This window comes from Chlorocebus sabaeus, chromosome 6, assembly GCF_047675955.1.
Source record: "Chlorocebus sabaeus isolate Y175 chromosome 6, mChlSab1.0.hap1, whole genome shotgun sequence".
NCBI classification, from domain to species: domain Eukaryota; kingdom Metazoa; phylum Chordata; class Mammalia; order Primates; family Cercopithecidae; genus Chlorocebus; species Chlorocebus sabaeus.
Genome location: NC_132909.1, coordinates 21,769,100 through 21,786,355, shown reverse-complemented (window position 1 = coordinate 21,786,355; position 17,256 = coordinate 21,769,100). Strand labels below are relative to the sequence as shown.

Below are 17,256 nucleotides of genomic sequence, written 5' to 3'. Positions count from 1 at the left end.
AGCTGCTGTGTAACGTGACCATAAATAGTCTTGCTGCATAGGACAAGCAAAAGGGGATGATTCATCAATGGGACAGAGATTTAAGACATTCCCTGACTACCCCTTGCATTGTTAGGTGAGGTCTTTTAGCAGAATCATGAAGACCTTTTTTCTCCCTTAATAAGGGAGAAAAATTGATGGCCTGAGAAATTTTTCTCTGCTTTTCAATTTTATGAATTTTTTCAGAAGTTGTAACACTATTATTACTGACTTTTTACTTATTTGATAAACATTAACTATTTTCGTTTTGGTCAGATAAATTATTGACAAAACTAATTAGTATTTTTTGTATAAGTAAGACATTTTCCTTTTTTCCTCAAAATTTTTTTTTCTTTTTCTTTTCTTTTTTTTGAGACGGAGTCTAGCTCTGTTGCCCAGGCTGGAGTGCAGTGGCACAATCTCAGCTCACTGCAGCCTCCACCTCCCAGGTTCAAGCAATTCTCTGCCTCAGCCTCCCGAGTAGCTGGAATTACAGGCTCCCGCCACCATGCCCAGCTAATTTTTTTGTAGTTTGAGTAGAGATGGGGTTTCATCATGTTGGCCAGACTGGTCTTGAACTCCTGACCTCATGATCCACCTGCCTTGGCTTCCCAAAGTGCTAGGATTACAGGCCTGCCACTCCGCCCGGCTAAGTTTTTTGTATTTTTAGTAGAGACGAGGTTTCACCATGTTAGCCAGTATGGTCTTGATCTCCTGACCTCGTGATCCACCCGCCTCAGCCTCCCAAAGTGCTGGGATTACACCGCTTCATTTTTTTTGATATAGAGTCTCGCTCTCTTGCCCAAGCTGGAGTGCACTGGTGCAATCTTGGATAACTGAAACCTCCATCTCCCAGGTTCAAGCGATTCTCCTGTCTCAGACTCCTGAGTAGCTGGGACTACAGGCTCACGCCACCAGGCCTGGCTAATTTTTGTATTTTTAGTTGAGACGGGGTTTCACCATGTTGGTCAAACTGGTCTCGAACTCCTGACCTCGTGATCCCCCTGTGTTGACCTCCCAAAGTGCTGGGATTATAAACGTGAGCCACCGCGCCTGGCCTGGGATTTTTTAATCCCATGGGAAATGTCTTAATAGGGGTTTGGCATATCTTTGTTCCAATTTCTACATTGAGGAGGGGAAGAAGCTTTCTTTTTATTAAATAAAATGCACATCTATTTTATTTTATTTTATTTTATTTATTTATTTTTTTGAGATGGAGTTTCATTTTTGTCGCCCAGGCTGGAGTGCAGTGGTGCGATCTCTGCTCACCACAACCTCTGCCTCCCAGGTTCAAGCGATTCTCCTACCTCAGCCTCCCAAGTAGCTGGGATTACAGGCACGCGCCACCATGCCCAGCTAATTGTGTATTTTTAGTAAAGACGGGGTTTCTCCATGTTGGTCAGGCTGGTCTCGAACTCCCGACCTCAGGTGATCCACCCACCTTGGCCTCCCAAAGTGCTGGGATTAGAGGCGTGAGCCACTGTGCCCGGCCCACATCTATTTTATTAAATAGATGCCTCAAGCATTAGTTGCTAATGAAACAAAAATACAAATAAAACGTCTAGGCCGGGCGCGGTGGCTCAAGCCTGTAATCCCAGCACTTTGGGAGGCCGAGATGGGTGGATCGCGAGGTCAGGAGATCGAGACCATCTTGGCTAACACGGTGAAACCCCATCTCTACTAAAAAATACAAAAAACTAGCCGGATGAGGTGGCAGGTGTAGTCCCAGCTACTTGGGAGGCTGAGGCAGGAGAATGGCGTACACCCGGGAGGCGGAGCTTGCAGTGAGCTGAGATCCGGCCACTGCACTCCAGCCTGGGCGACAGAGCGAGACTCCGTCTCAAAAAAAAAAAAAAAAAAAAATCTAAATACCCAAATACCACATTTTCTCTAGATTTCCCCCAACATGTGCCTCATCTCCCTGTACTTTTTACATAATATCTCTAGTATCTTCATTTTATTAGTTTTGCAGTGTCATTGTCAAGATAGAATTATTTAATGGCTTAAGATAACTTTTGTAAGATTTTCAAACCCTAAATTTATAAATCCTATTACAAAAAAAATTATAGTAATTTGATATGCGAGTTGTAACAGTGTTGGCTAGTGGGAGTGTCTTCAAGGTGGCCTCTAGTCTTATCAGCATGATCCTGACAGTTTTTGGTTGCTTTCTTGCTTTTTGGTATAGCTAAACGTTCAGACTCATCCTGTGCATTTTGTAAAATTTGCTCTTGTGGATTTCATGAAATTAGTTCTTTTCCCAAAGAACCTTGGTTTCTTTTATTTGAAAATGATACTTAGAAACCACAATCTAGGCTGGGTGCAGTGGCTCACACCACAATCCCAGCACTTTGGGAGGCCGAGGCGGGTGGATCACCTGAGATCAGGAGTTTGAGACCAGCCTGGCCAACATGGTGAAACCCTGTCTTTACTTAAAATACAAAAATTAGCCAGGTGTGGTGGTGCGTGCCTGTAATCCCTGCTACTCAGGAGGCTCAGGCAGGAGAATTGCTTGAACCCAGGAGGCGGTTGCAGTGAGCCGAGATCACGCCACTGCACTCTAGCCTGGGTGACAAAAGTGAAATTCTGTCTCAAAAAAAAAAAAAAGAAGAAAGAAAAGAAAAGAAACCACAATCTAGACACTAGGGATGCTCGTTACTACTGGATTAGTCATCATTTCTAGTCCTTTTCAATGGACAGAGTCAGGAATTTAATACAAACTTCCTACTCTTGCATCTGTTTCTGAAATCTAAAGATACAGGTTCTCAGTGACACCAATATAATTACTCATTTTGTATTACCCCACAATACAAGCACAGTAGTCTCTGATATATTTTTTTAATTACACAAGTAAGACGTATGTTTATTGTTTCAGGGATCAGTGATGTTCAGTGATGTGTCCATAGACTTCTCTCAGGAGGAGTGGGACTGCCTGGACCCTGTTCAGAGGGACTTATACAGAGATGTGATGTTGGAGAACTACAGCAATCTGGTTTCAATGGGTAAGGGCATCCGTACCAGTGATTCCCAGTTCTCCTCTGGAATGTCTGCTTCTGCCACAGTGAATTTCTCAGCTGCTTTTCAAGTTACTAGCTGCATTTCTATTCTTTATTACCAAACAAATGGTTTGAGCTGAAATGAAAAGGAAGAATGGGAAATGGGCAACCCCAGTGGGCTGTGGTTGAGGCTTCGTCTTCATCTGTCTTTGGCTGTTCCTGTAGTGGCATCTCTTCCTTGATCATCAAGGGACTGGATCTCATTTACCCACAGCATAACCATATTCCATATCTTTTCTTGTGAGCAGGACTTTACACTCCTAAGCCTCAAGTGATCTCCTTATTGGAACAAGGGAAAGAGCCCTGGATGGTTGGCAGAGAGCTTACAAGAGGCCTGTGTTCAGGTAAGTGAGAAATGACTGGACAGGAGAAAGGTATGACAGGTCAGAACTCAGCCGGTCAGGAGGAAACAGCACCTTTGAGATGTTCTCTGAAGCTCCCATCAAGAAACTAGGCCAGTGTAGAAAATGAAGTCCTTTTAGCATAGTTGTTAAGTAACCTGTTTCGCCCTTTTCCTCACTTACCACTCTTTCTACTCCTCTCCAACTCTCCTCTTAATTTCAAGCAGAAGGTACCTTTCACTTCTCCTCTTAAAAAAACCCTCTTTTACCCATATTTTAGATTCAGCTGCTTGCTAGCTTCTTTTACTCTCGCTCTGTTTTTGTTTTTTTTTTTTTAAGGGCCTGGCTCTGTCACCCAGTCTGGAGTACAGTGACATGATCATAACTCATTGTAGGCTCAAACTTCTGGGCTTAGGCAGTCTCCTGCCTCAGCCTTCCAAGTAGCTGGGACCGTAGGCTTGTGCCACCATGCCTGGCTAATTCTTTTTCTTCCTCTTCTGCATTTTTTTTTTTTTTTTTTTTTTGAGATGGAGTCTCACTCTGTTGCTCAGGCTGGAGTGCAGTGGTGTGATCTCGGCTCACTGCAACCTCTGCGTCTCGGGTTCAAGCTATTCTTCTGCCTCAGCCTCCTGAGTAGCTGGGACTACAGGCACGTGCCACCGTGCCCACCAAAGTTTTGTATTTTTAGTAGAGATGGGGTTTCACCATATTGGCCAGGCTGGTCTCAAACTCCTGATTCACCCACCTCAGCCTCCCAAAGTGCTGGGATTACAGGCATGAACCACTGCGCCCGGCCCCTCTTCTGCATTTTTTAGACTTCTACAGATGTTTTCTACTACCACTCCCCAAAATAATGGAATTGCATCTGTATACACACAGGTGAATACACACACACACGCACACGCACATGCACACACACATCTTGCCCAAGTAGTGGTCTTCATTATAGCTGCCTCTCAGTGACCTGTTTTATCAGACTGTCTTCAATGTTTCCTTTATCAAACTTTTTAAAATTTCCTGGTTTGTGTAAGGGAATCTTCCAGGTGCTACAGTTTACTAATTGTGTTACCTTTACGAACTCAAGGTCCAAAAGTGGTGCTAAAATATATACATATATGACTTCCACAAAGTAGAGTAGTATAAAAGAGAAATGAGATAAAGAGTTTAGCAGAAAGTCAAAGGCTAACTATGTAGAAGTGGAATTAATCCCTATTGAAGTATAGGTGGAGCCTTGGAAGTGACTGCAGTCACCATGTATAGAGATATTGTTGGGGCCAAGAAAAAAAAAAGGTTCTGTGCCTATATTAAAAAGGAAGAGGTGACAGAGCAGGAGAGATTTGGGATGAAGTAGGAGAACCAGAAGAGTACTTATTGAGCACTACTATGCACCAAGTGTTGGTCCAAGGGCTGGGACTATAGTATTCATGAAGGCATTCTAAAGTTCTGCGCTTCTGAAGCCTACATTCTAGAGGGTAAGAGAGAAAATGTCTTAGTCCATTTTGTGCTGTTACAACAGAATACCTCACATTGAGTAATTTATAAGGAACAGAAATTTATTTTCTCATAGATCTGGAGGCTAAGAATTCCAAGATCAAGGCACTGGCATCTGATGAGGGCCTTCCTGCATCTTTGTGTGGCAGAAGGCAGTAGGGGCAAGAGAGCCAACTCCTTCCATCAAGCCTCTTCATAAGAGCACCCAAACCCATTCTTGAGGGATGGGTCCTCAAAGCCCGATCATCTCTTAAAGACCCTACCTCTTTGTTTTTGGAAATTTTTTTTTTTTTTTTTTTTTTGAGAGAGTCTCACTCTGTCACCCAGGCTGGAGTGCAATGGCAGGATCATGGCTTACCACAGTCTCAACCTCCTGGGCTCGGGTGATCCTCCCACCTCAGCCTCCCAAGTAGCTGGGACCATAGGCAGACATCACCACGCCCAGCTAATTTTTTAATTTTCTGTAGAGACAGGGTTTCGCCTTGTTGCCCAGGCTGGTCTCTTAACTCCTGGGTTCAAGCGAGCCACCCACCTGGGCCTACCAAAGTACTAGGATTAAAGGCTTGAGCCACTGTGTCCGGCCCCCACCTCTTAATACTATCACATTGGCAACAGCTGAATTTTGAAGGAGAGACATTCAAACCATAGCAGAAAATAAAATGAATGTCAAGTATATATGTATAAAACAATATTAGCTTGACATTAATATTATATAATATATAAATATATTTTTAGAATTATATATCATTTGTATTTATCTATATGTAACTAATATATTGGTATAGTATAAATAATATATCATATATTAATACGTTGTAGTTCTATATTATATGTCCATGTGTATATGAAATGTCAGGTGGTGAGTGATATATAAGTGCTATGAAGAGAGGCTAGAGAAGGCCTCTGATGAGGTGTTCTTTTAGTAAAGACTTGAAGTGAGGGAACAGGTAATATAAATATCTGCTAGGAGAGATTCAGGCAAAGGGAACAGGAAGAACCAAGTACTAGAGTTCAGAGCTTTTTGGCAGCCACCATTGTGGCTGAAATTGAATGAGCAAAGCAGGAATTGTAGAAGAGGAGATCAGGAAAGTAGCAGGCTTATGAGTGTTTGCATGCTGGGTGCAGGTCAGGGTGAGAATTGGATTACCTGTAGATGATTTGGGGTCTTGTGGACCTTGAATTTTATTCCGAATGAGGTGTAAATCCATTGAATGATTTAGCAGAATGGCATGATCATATTTGTAAAGGATCATTCTTGCTCTAGGGGTTCCTAACTTTGGATTCCTTTAGGTAGAATTCAGGGAGTCCATAAACTTGGATGAGAATCAAAAATACATCTTTTCTTTTTCTTTTTTTTTTTTTTGAGACAGTCTCACTCTGTCATCCAGGCTTGAGTGCAGGGGTGTGATCTCGGCTTACTGCAACTTCCACCCCCGAGGTTCAAGCAATTCTCCTGCCTCAGCTGTCTGGGTAGCTGGGATTACAGGAGCCTGCTAGTGCACCCGGCTAATTTTTGTATTTTTAGTAGAGATGGGGTTTCACCATATTGGCCAAGCTGGTCTTGAACTCATGACCTTGTGATTCACCTGCCTCGGCCTCCTGAAGTGCTGGGATTGCAGGCATGAGCCACTGTGCCCAGCTCAAAAATACGTCTTTATATTTAATAACCTCTAATTGAGATATAACATTTCTTCCTATCATGGTGTATGGGACAAACCATAGTAGTAGTAGTAGTAGTCGTTCCTGTGACTTTGACGTTAATGGAAATCACAGATACGTTCATGTTATGTTACTGTTATTGTAGGCATATTGAAATATTTATGCTCATTCCTACTTCAGAATTAATGTAGGCTTGCCACTAGGTCTTGTTTAATGTTTTACTAAAGAAGAAAACTCCAGGGAGAGAGAAGAATCCCTGTGAAGGCTCTGATGGGGAAAAGCTTGGTGTGTTTGAAAGACTAAAAGCCTGTGTTGGTGGGCCCCAGGATCAAGTAGGAGTGGAGTGTGAGTCAGGGTTTGGACAGACAGGCAGGAACCACAGCATTCAGCCTTTGCAGGAGATTGTGAGGAGTTTGGACTTTGAGCTGTGGAAGCCTAAGCCAAATGATATTATTCCCTGAATAGATTAAAGGGTGAGAGAGCTTGGTGGGGAGACTAGTTGAGGAGGCTACTTCACTGGTCTGGATAAAGAGTTGATTCTGCTTTGGAAGATGACATTGGCAGTGGAAGACAGAAGAGGGCAGTTTTAAAACTTTACTTGGGAGCCTAACTAGATAAAAGTTACCGCAAGATCTGCCGGGCATGGTGGCTCACGCCTGTAATCCCAGCACTTTGGGAGGCCGAGGTGGGTGGATCACAAGGTCAGGAGATCAATACCATCCTGGCCAACATGGTGAAACCCCATCTCTTCTAAAATACAAAAAATTAGACGGGCGTGGTGGTGCATGCCTGTAGTCCCCGCTACGCGGAAGGTTGAGGCAGGGGAATTGCTTGAACCCTGGAGTTGGAGGTTGCAGTGAGCTGAGATCACACCACTGCACTCCAGCCTGGTGACAGAGTGAGACTCCGTTTCAAAAAAAAAAGTTATTGCAAGATCATATAGAGATAGGAGGAAAAAGATTGTGTTGGAATTAATTCCCTCTTCCTGTTTCGAGATACTCCAATAGGCTTCATTTTGATATCTTCATACCATTTAATTTGCCTAATATCCCCATTTTTAGTAAGAAATTGTTTCATAATAATACCTGAACACTTTACTCCAAAACATGTATATGCGTTTTCCTGTAACCCCCCAGTAATCATGAGTTAAGGACTATTGCCCTTTTACAGGTGAAGAAATGGTAGCTTAGAGGTTAAATAATTGCTTGTGGCACACAACAATTAAGTATCAGAATTGGCAGCCAGCTCTCATCAATCTGGTTCTGGTTCCTGTTATCTTTCTATGGCAGTATGTTGTACTGTGTCTTAATTTCTTTCCATCTTCCTTAAACTTTAGCTGTCTTCTCTCTCATTCACTGTGGTGGTACATGAGCAAGTCTCCTCTCCCATAAGATCAGCATCTCAAAATTCCAAGGCAAACAATATTTCCATTAAATCCCCAGCATATAAAATATTCTGAGTTTCCCTATCTGCCACTTACACACTTACATCAAATTCGTTCAATACATTAGACTTACATCTAGCTCTTCCCTCATGTGAATAACCCACTGTTACCAATTTCTTTTTGATTTTGAGACGGAGTCTCACTCTGTCACCCAGCTGTAGTGCAGTGGCACGATCTCAGCTCTCTGCAGCCTCCGCCTCCTGGGTTCAAGCAGTTCTCCTGCCTCAGCCTCCCAAGTAGCTGGGATTACAGGCACATGCCACCATGTCCGGCTAATTTTTGTATTTTTAGTAGAGACGGGCTTTCACCATGCTGGCCAGGCTAGTCTGGAGCTCCTGACCTCAGGTGATCTGCCTGCATCGGCCTCCCAAAGTGCTGGGATTACAGGCGTGAGCCACCATGCCCGGCCACCACATTCATATTGTATCCACTGTATCCTTTATTAAAGAACTTATTCTGTTTCCACCCCAACTGGGTATACTGCAGTTCACCTGTGACACTATTCAGAATGTGCAGCCCTCATAGTCTTCCATAGTACTGTCCTCACTTCAGATGCCAGCTGCAAGTCTTGGGAGTCCCCGGGCCACCTGCAGGTCAGCCAGCTAACAGCAATAAATTAAGGGGTTTCCAAGGTCTCAGGTTCAATAATTTGTTAGAGTGACTCATAGAAATCAGGAAAGCTCTGTATTTAAAGCTACAGTTTTATTATAAAGGATACATGTTTGAACAAGATCTGAAACTGGACAGAGTTTCCATGCCCTCTCCCTTTGGAGTCAGTTTGTCCTGCTCCTATCACATCAATGTGTTTACCAACCAGAAAGCTCCACTGAGTTTACTGCTCAGCATTTTTTTTGAGGTTTTATTACACAGGCACAATTGATTAAATCCCTGGCCACTCAATCTCTAGCCTCTCTCTCCTCAGAGATCAGGCAGCTGAAAATCCCAACCTTCTAATCACAAGCTAGTGTTTCAGGTAATCAGACCCCACCCTGAAGCTTTCTAAGGTCCCACCTTGAACTACCTTATTAGCATAACAAAGACCTCCTGTCAGGAAATTCCAGGTGTTTTTGAAGCTCAGTGTGGGGCTTTATTGTACCTGAGAGCCAAGGAATCTTCCCCGTACGCATTTATTTCTCTCAGGAGACCTTTAATGGAGGCTAGAAAATGACCCACTTCATGTTACACATATTGTATGATATACTTATATACACACATGCATACTTATATGGATATATGTATATCATATATGACATGTATATCATATATCATATATATGGCTAGTCATGTTTTAATATGGAAAATAGCCCAATCATTGTATATTTACCAGCCTTTCCAGGTGATTCTGATCCACATCCGTATTTGAGTATCATTGTAGTAACTTATTTGCATAGTTACCTTCCCCTGCTTCCCGCATTATCTTACTAATTTATTTGTCTGTCTTGTCCATTTTTTCAGATAACACAGATATCCTTGTGAACCCTGTGTCATTTCCTAGTAGATACTATTCTTAAATTTTTCCATTTCTATTATAAAAGTTTAACTTTTCACAAATAGGAAAAAACATTTACCATTTTATTTTCTTTTAGATCTGGAATCGATGTGTGAAACCAAGTTATTATCTCTAAAGAAGGAAGTTTATGAAATAGAATTATGCCAGAGGGAGATAATGGGACTTACAAAGCATGGCCTTGAGTACTCCAGTTTTGGAGATGTTTTGGAATATAGAAGCCGCCTTGCAAAACAACTGGGATATCCAAATGGGCATTTCAGTCAAGAAATATTCACTCCTGAATACATGCCCACATTTATTCAACAGACATTCCTTACTCTCCAGCAAATAATGAATAATGAAGACAGACCCTTTGAATGTAAGAAATGTGGAAAGGCCTTTAGTCAGAACTCACAATTTATTCAACATCAGAGAATTCATATTGGTGAAAAATCTTATGAATGCAAAGAGTGTGGGAAATTCTTTAGTTGTGGTTCACATGTTACTCGGCATCTGAAAATTCATACTGGCGAAAAACCCTTTGAATGTAAGGAGTGTGGAAAGGCCTTCAGTTGTAGCTCATACCTTTCTCAACATCAGAGAATCCATACCGGTAAGAAACCCTATGAATGTAAGGAATGTGGAAAGGCCTTTAGTTATTGCTCAAATCTTATTGACCATCAGCGAATTCACACTGGTGAAAAGCCTTATGCATGTAAGGTATGTGGGAAAGCCTTTACTAAAAGCTCACAACTTTTTCAGCATGTGCGAATTCATACAGGTGAGAAACCCTATGAATGTAAGGAATGTGGCAAAGCCTTTACCCAGAGCTCAAAGCTTGTTCAACATCAGAGAATTCATACTGGTGAGAAACCCTATGAGTGCAAGGAATGTGGCAAAGCCTTTAGTAGTGGCTCAGCACTTACTAATCATCAGAGAATTCACACTGGTGAGAAACCCTATGATTGTAAGGAATGCGGAAAGGCTTTTACTCAGAGCTCACAGCTTCGTCAACATCAGAGAATTCACGCTGGTGAGAAACCCTTTGAATGTCTTGAATGTGGGAAGGCCTTTACTCAGAACTCACAACTTTTCCAGCATCAGAGAATTCATACAGATGAAAAACCATATGAATGTAATGAATGCGGAAAGGCCTTTAATAAATGCTCAAACCTTACTCGACATCTGAGAATTCACACTGGTGAAAAGCCCTATAACTGTAAGGAATGTGGGAAGGCATTTAGTAGTGGCTCGGATCTCATTCGTCATCAGGGAATTCATACTAATGAATAATAAAAATTAAAGCCCCTGTCACCTTCCTCATTTTTTAAACCAAAAATCATGTCTGATAGTTACCCTCTTCCACAGTTTTTTTAAAACTTTGTATTTAAATTTTGTATCCAATGTATTCACTCCAGGTTATAAATTCGGAGTCTAAATTGACATTCCCTCTCTCCTCCAGTCACATACCAATGCCAGCTGTTCTGTAATTCTTTGGTTCATTGTTTTGTTCTACTTTCTTGATGACACATTATACTCTTGTTTATATTTGCTTGTGTTTTTAGGGCAATCTTTTCTGATCCGTGTATTTGTGTTTGCACCAGTATCACACCATTTGAATTGTGTGACCTTTAATATTTTTAAATTCCTTGTGGAGGTTTAACTTTTTGAAGTCGGTGTTAATCTTTCTGTTTTATTTTATTATTATTATGTATATTTTTTGAGACGGAGTTTCACTCTGTTGCCCAGGCTGGAGTACAGTGGCGCAATCTTGGCTCACTACAACCTCCGCCTCCCGGCTTCAAGGAATTCTCCTGCCTCAGCCTCCTGAGTAGCCAGGATCACACACAGGCGTGTGCCACCACGTCCTGCTAATTTTGTATTTTTAGTAGGGATGGGGTTTCTCCATGTTGGTCAGGATAGTCTCGAACTCCTGACCTCAGGTGATCCACCTGCCTTGGCCTCCCAAAGTGCCGGGATTACAGGCGTGTGCAATTGCACCCGGCTTTATTCCTTTTTTATTGAGACGGAGTTTCGCTCTTGTTGCCTAGGCTGGAGTGCAATGGTGCAATCTCGGCTCATCACAACCTTCGCCTCCCAGGTTCAAGTGATTCTTCTGCCTCAGCCTTTCAAGTAGTTGGAATTACAGGCATGTGTCACAACACCCAGCTAATTTTTTGTATTTTTAGTAGAGACGGGGTTTCATCATGTTAGCCGGGATGGTCTCCATCTCTCGACCTCAGGTGATCCACCCGCCTCGGCCTCCGAAAGTGCTGGGATTACAGGCGTGAGCCACTGCGGCTGGCCTTTTTATTTTACAAATTTACATTTTTAATTGTCAAACCAAAATCACAAAACAAAAACTTGCTAAAAAGCCAAACTTAATTGTAATCATACTTATAGATGGCTACTTTCAGTTTGGTAGAGAAAATCATGCTATACTCTGCTTTTTTAAGGAAGTGTAATTATGATATGCATGCCGTACCTTTCACTGCTTTTATCATGCCAAAGATTTCATGAGTGCCATTTCAGTAAATATGGATTTTTATTATTTTCATGACATATTTAATGACTTTAAAATGACTATTCCCGTTATGGTTGCCTCTGAATTTTTGCAGCTATAAAAGCTGACCTCGGCTGGGTGCAGTGGCTCATGCCTGTAATCCCAGCACTTTGGAAGGCCGAGGTGGGCAGATCACAAGGTCTGAAGATTGACGCCATCCTGGCTAACACAGTGAAACCCCGTCTCTACTAAAAATACAAAAAATTAGCTGGGCATGGTGGCATGCGCCTGTAATCCCAGCTACTTGGGAGGCTGAGACAGGAGAATCGCTTGAACCTGGGAGGCGGAGGTTGCAGTGAGCTGAGATGGTGCCTCTGCAGTCCAGCCTGGAGGACAGAGTGAGATTCTGTCTCAAAAAAAAAAAAAGAGGTGACCTCATTGGATACTCATTTTTACTTTTAAAACATTTATTTTAATTGCTAAAATTATCCACATTTTCTCCTTGTGAGCTTGTTTTGTTCCTTTACATCAATCCTAATCCCAATGCCATACTAGAAAGCAACACTTATGAAAGTGTTGTTTATCAATCCAGGTATTAATTTTTTTGTTGTTTTTTTTTCTTCTCTTTTTTTTTTTTTTTTTTTTTTTTTTTGAGACAGTGTCTCACTCTGTTGCCCAGGCTGGAGTGCAGTGGCATGATCTCGGCTCACCACAACTGCTGCCTCCCGGGTTCAAGTGATTCTCCTGCCTCAGCCTCCCTAGTAGCTGAGACTACAGGCACATACAACCATGCCTGGCTAATTTTTGTAATTTTAGTAGAGACAGGGTTTCACTATGTTGGCCAGGTTGGTCTCAAACTCCTGACCTTGTGATACACCCGCCTCGGCCTCCCAAAGTTCTGGGATTATAGGCATGAGCCACCATGCCCGGACAATTATGTTTTCTTAAAGATATTAGTGGTGTTTTGTTTTTTGAGACGGAGTCTCACTCTGTTGCCCAGGCTGGAGGGCGGTGGCGCAATCTCAGCTCACTGCAACCTCCGCCTCCCAAGTTCAAGTGAGTCTTCTGCCTCAGCCTCCTGAGTAGCTGGGATTACAGGCGTGTGCCACCATGCGCAGCTAATTTTTGTATTATTAGTAGAGACAGGGTTTCACCATATTGACCAGGCTGCTCTCGAACTCCTGACCTCATGATCCTCCCGCCTTGGCTTCCCAAAGTGCTGGGATTACAGGCGTGAGCCACTGCGCCTGGCCATTAGTGGTGTTTTAAAAAATTATGTCTGGGTATATATAATCAGGCTGTATGTATTGGATTGCTGTGAAGAGTCATTGAATTAATAAATGTAAAGTGCCTCAAACTGTTATCACATAATATAGGTTTAGTAAAAGTTTTCCACTATTATCAGTGATATATTCATTATTGTAAGTATCTTCATTAGGATTTATGGAAAGGATTTTAACCATGTTGTTTACCTTTGGGAAATTTATAATTCATGGTGGAAAAAGACAAACACTTGTAATGAGTATAACGAAGACTTTCCCCATCATTATTATTTAGCATGGAATTTTAAAAGGAAGAGAAAAAGTATGTGTGCATAGTCTTTGCTCAGACTTCATCTTTTATGCTACATAAAGAATACCAGTCTGAGGCCGGGCACGGTGGCTCACACCTGTAATCCTAGCACTTTGGGAGGCCAAGGTGGGTGGATCACTTGAGGTCAGGAGTTTGAGACCAGCCTGGCCAACATGGTGAAACCCCGTCTCTACTAGAAATACAAAAAAAAATTAGCCAGGCATGGTGTTGCACACCTGTAATCCTAGCTACTCAGCAGGCTGAGGTGGGAGGATTGCTCGAACCTGGTAGTTAGAGGTTACAGTGAGCTGAGATTGCGCCACTGCACACTCCAGACTGGGTGACCGAGCGAGACTGTGTCTCAAAATACATAAATAAAAGCATACCAATCTGAAACCCTGTAAATATGATGAGTAGTAGAAAGCACAGCTGTCAATAAAGCAGGAAGAGATTATAACATTTTTTCTAATATTTCCCCCCAAAACGCAGAAAACATACTGGCCACATTATTTGACCAGAAGAAGCAGTACAATAGGATAGCCATCAAATATCTGATTATTAATTCAATATTCCCTCTTAATTAACATGGACTAAGGAATAAATCCCTAAAATATACATTATTTAAATGTACACGAAAATGAAAACAATTGAAAAACCTGCGAGCGGCAGTAAAAGTTGTATTTGAAGTTTTATAACCTAATGTTCATGCATATATTGTATTCTAGGAAGAATAAATAAAATATAGAACCCAAGAAACTAAAACAAGCTGAAATGAATTGTGGGAGGAAGGAGGTAGTATTATTTTAAAAGGCAGAAATAATTGAAAGAAAAAAACTGGATCTAAATCCAAAATTTGATATTTGATGGAAGAGAAAAAAAAGGAGACAAACTTTAGTGATTCCAGAGGTGAAAGAAGGATGACAAACAATATTGTATATGAGAAATTGAAATGACTATATATTTAAACTTAAAAGAGCTGTATCATTTGGGGTAATGAAAATGTGGAATGGGTAAAGATTGTACAATTTTGTTTATATACTACAGGTCACTGAACTATACACTTTAAAAGGGTGAATATTATGCTGTGTGAATTTGATATCAATTTAAAAACTTAAGGCTGGGTACAGTGGCTCATGCCTGTAATTCCACCACTTTGGGAGACTGAGGTAGGAGAATGGCTTGAGGCCAGGAGTTCAAGACCAGTCTAGGTAACATAGTGAGACCCCCCCTCCCCTCATCTCTACCAAAAGAAAAAAATTAAAAACAACAAACTTAAAAGTTGGTATTATAGACATGTTTATAATGTATCTGAAAATCTGGAAAATGTCTGTGATTTTTAATAAGTTGATGACATCAGAATTAACTGGAGGTGTAAAATCTTAATAGACCTCTCTCCAGAATAAACTTACTTAAAAAATAAGACCGGCCAGGCACGGTGGCTCACGCATGTAATCCCAGCATTTTGTGAGGCCAAGGCGGGCGGATCACCTGAGGTCAGGGATTTGAGACCAGCCTGACCAACATGGAGAAACCCCATCTCTACAAAAATACAAAAAATTAGCCGGGTGTGGTGGCTCATGCCTGGAATCCCGGCTACTCGGGAGGCTGAGGCAGGAGAAAGGCTTGAACCCGGGAGGCGGAGATTGCGGTGAGCAAGGATCGCACCACTGCACTCCAGCCTGGGCAACAAGAGTGAAACTCTGTCTCAAAAATAAATAAAATAAAATTTTTCTTAAAAAATATTTTAAATGTCAAATTGCTACACTAAAAAAGACACCAAGGTAGTGATTTTATAAGTGAAATCTATGAAATGTCTTGGGAAACTCTTCCAGGACATAGACTGAGATAGCAAATTATCTATTTTTATGAATTTGTCATAATCCTGATGTTAAAACCTATAGAAGAACCCAAAACAATTTGTCCAGAAACAGTTATGAAAATACAGCATTATAAATTAGCAAATCAAATCTAGTAACCCATTGAAAATAAATACTTGTCACATTATGAATTTAGGAAAAAACAATTCTGATAAACTTTCTACTTTCTGAAACTTAAAAATCAAATTGATTTAGATAACATAGTATTTCTTAGTATCTGAACTCAGGAACCAAATAGATGTGGATAGCATGGGATTTTTGGAATACAATACAGTATAATTCACATGGGATTGCTAAAGTTCAAATAACTGAAGTTCTGTCAATGAAAATGTGTGATCTAACCTCAACATCTTCTAGATGAACCCTTCTTTTTTTTAGCAGTATTTGACAGAATGGGATATATTTTATAAATAAACTTGGACTATTATCCTATCTGCTGCAGTATCACTGTTCATTCATTTATACCCTTTACTTCCTACTTGAAGGGTCTTTAAAACATAGCCAACATGTCCAATCATTGCTGTGCATTTTGGATGAGGGTGGATTGCGGGGCTGCATTCAAAGCCATCCTGGGCCACTTGCAGCCTATGGGGCGTGGGTTGGATGAGCTTGATGTACCACGTTTTCTTTATCCAGTCTACCACTGATGGGCACCTGGGTTGATTCCATATCATTGCTATTGTGAAGAGTGCTGCGATAAACATACAAGTGCATTTGTCTTTTTGGTAGAATGATTTCTTTTCTTTTGGGTAGATCACAGTAATGGGATTGCTGGGTCAAATGGTAGCTCTGTTTAAGTTCTTTGAGAAATCTCCAGGCTGCTTTTCACACTGGCTGGACTAGTTTACGCTCTCACCAACAGTGTATAAGTATTCTCTTTTCTCCACAGCCTCACCAGCATCACTTGTTTTTTGACTTTTTGTTTGAGATGGAGTCTCGCTGTGTCACCCAGGCTGGAGTACAGTGGCATGATCTCGGCTAACTGCAAACTCCACCTGTTGGGCTCAAATGATTTTCCCGCTTTGGTGTCCCAAGTTGCTGGGATTACAGGTGCATGCCACCACACCCAGCTAATTTTTGTGTTTTTTGTACAGATGGGGTTTCACTATGTTGCCTAGGCTGGTCTCAAACTCCTGGGTTCAAGCAATCCCCTGCCTTGGCCTCCCAAAGTGCTAGGATTACAGGAGTGAGCCACTGCACCCAGCCTATATTTGTGTATATGTTAAATTGTGTATGTTATTTTATGTACATGTGTATATTAAGTTGTATATTCACATGTATAATTATATATACATATATTACATTACATACACTTTTTTTTTTTTTTTTTGAGACGGAGTCTGGCTCTGTGGCCCAGGCTGGAGTGCAGTGGCTGGATCTCAGCTCACTGCAAACTTTGCCTCCCAGGTTTACGCCATTCTCCTGCCTCAGCCTCCCAAGTAGCTGGGACTACAAGCGCCCACCACCTCGCCTGGCTAGTTTTTTGTATTTTTTAGTAGAGACGGGGTTTCACCGTGTTAGCCAGGATGGTCTCGATCTCCTGACCTAGTGATTCCCCCGTCTCGGCCTCCCAAAGTGCTGGGATTACAGTCTTGAGCCACTGTGCCTGGCTAACATACACATATTTGTTTACTCGTGCAGTTTGTCCCAGCAGAAGTAAAAAGTCATATAAGTAAAATAATATTTACAGGCCAGGCGTGGTGGCTCACGTCTGTAATTCCAGCACTTTGGGATGCTGAGGTGGGTGGATCACTTGAGGTCAGGAGTTTGAGACCAGCCTGGCCAACATGGTGAAACCCCATCTCTACT

The 17,256-nt window shown here is 41.7% G+C and overlaps 1 protein-coding gene across 6 annotated transcripts in view; it reads left to right on the top strand.

The window, feature by feature from the left end:
- The window catches only part of ZNF383 (zinc finger protein 383), a 29,735-nt gene extending 13,858 nt beyond the window's left edge, over positions 1 to 15,877 (top strand). For all 6 annotated transcript variants that reach the window (XM_037991284.2, XM_037991282.2, XM_037991279.2 and 3 more), the window contains 3 exons: positions 2,891 to 3,017; positions 3,320 to 3,415; positions 9,593 to 15,877. In XM_037991284.2, coding sequence (XP_037847212.1) covers positions 2,891 to 3,017; positions 3,320 to 3,415; positions 9,593 to 10,788 — 1,419 coding nt within the window. In that variant the 3' untranslated portion in view covers positions 10,789 to 15,877. The remainder of the gene's footprint in view (positions 1 to 2,890; positions 3,018 to 3,319; positions 3,416 to 9,592) is intronic.
- The last annotated feature ends 1,379 nt before the right edge of the window (positions 15,878 to 17,256 follow it).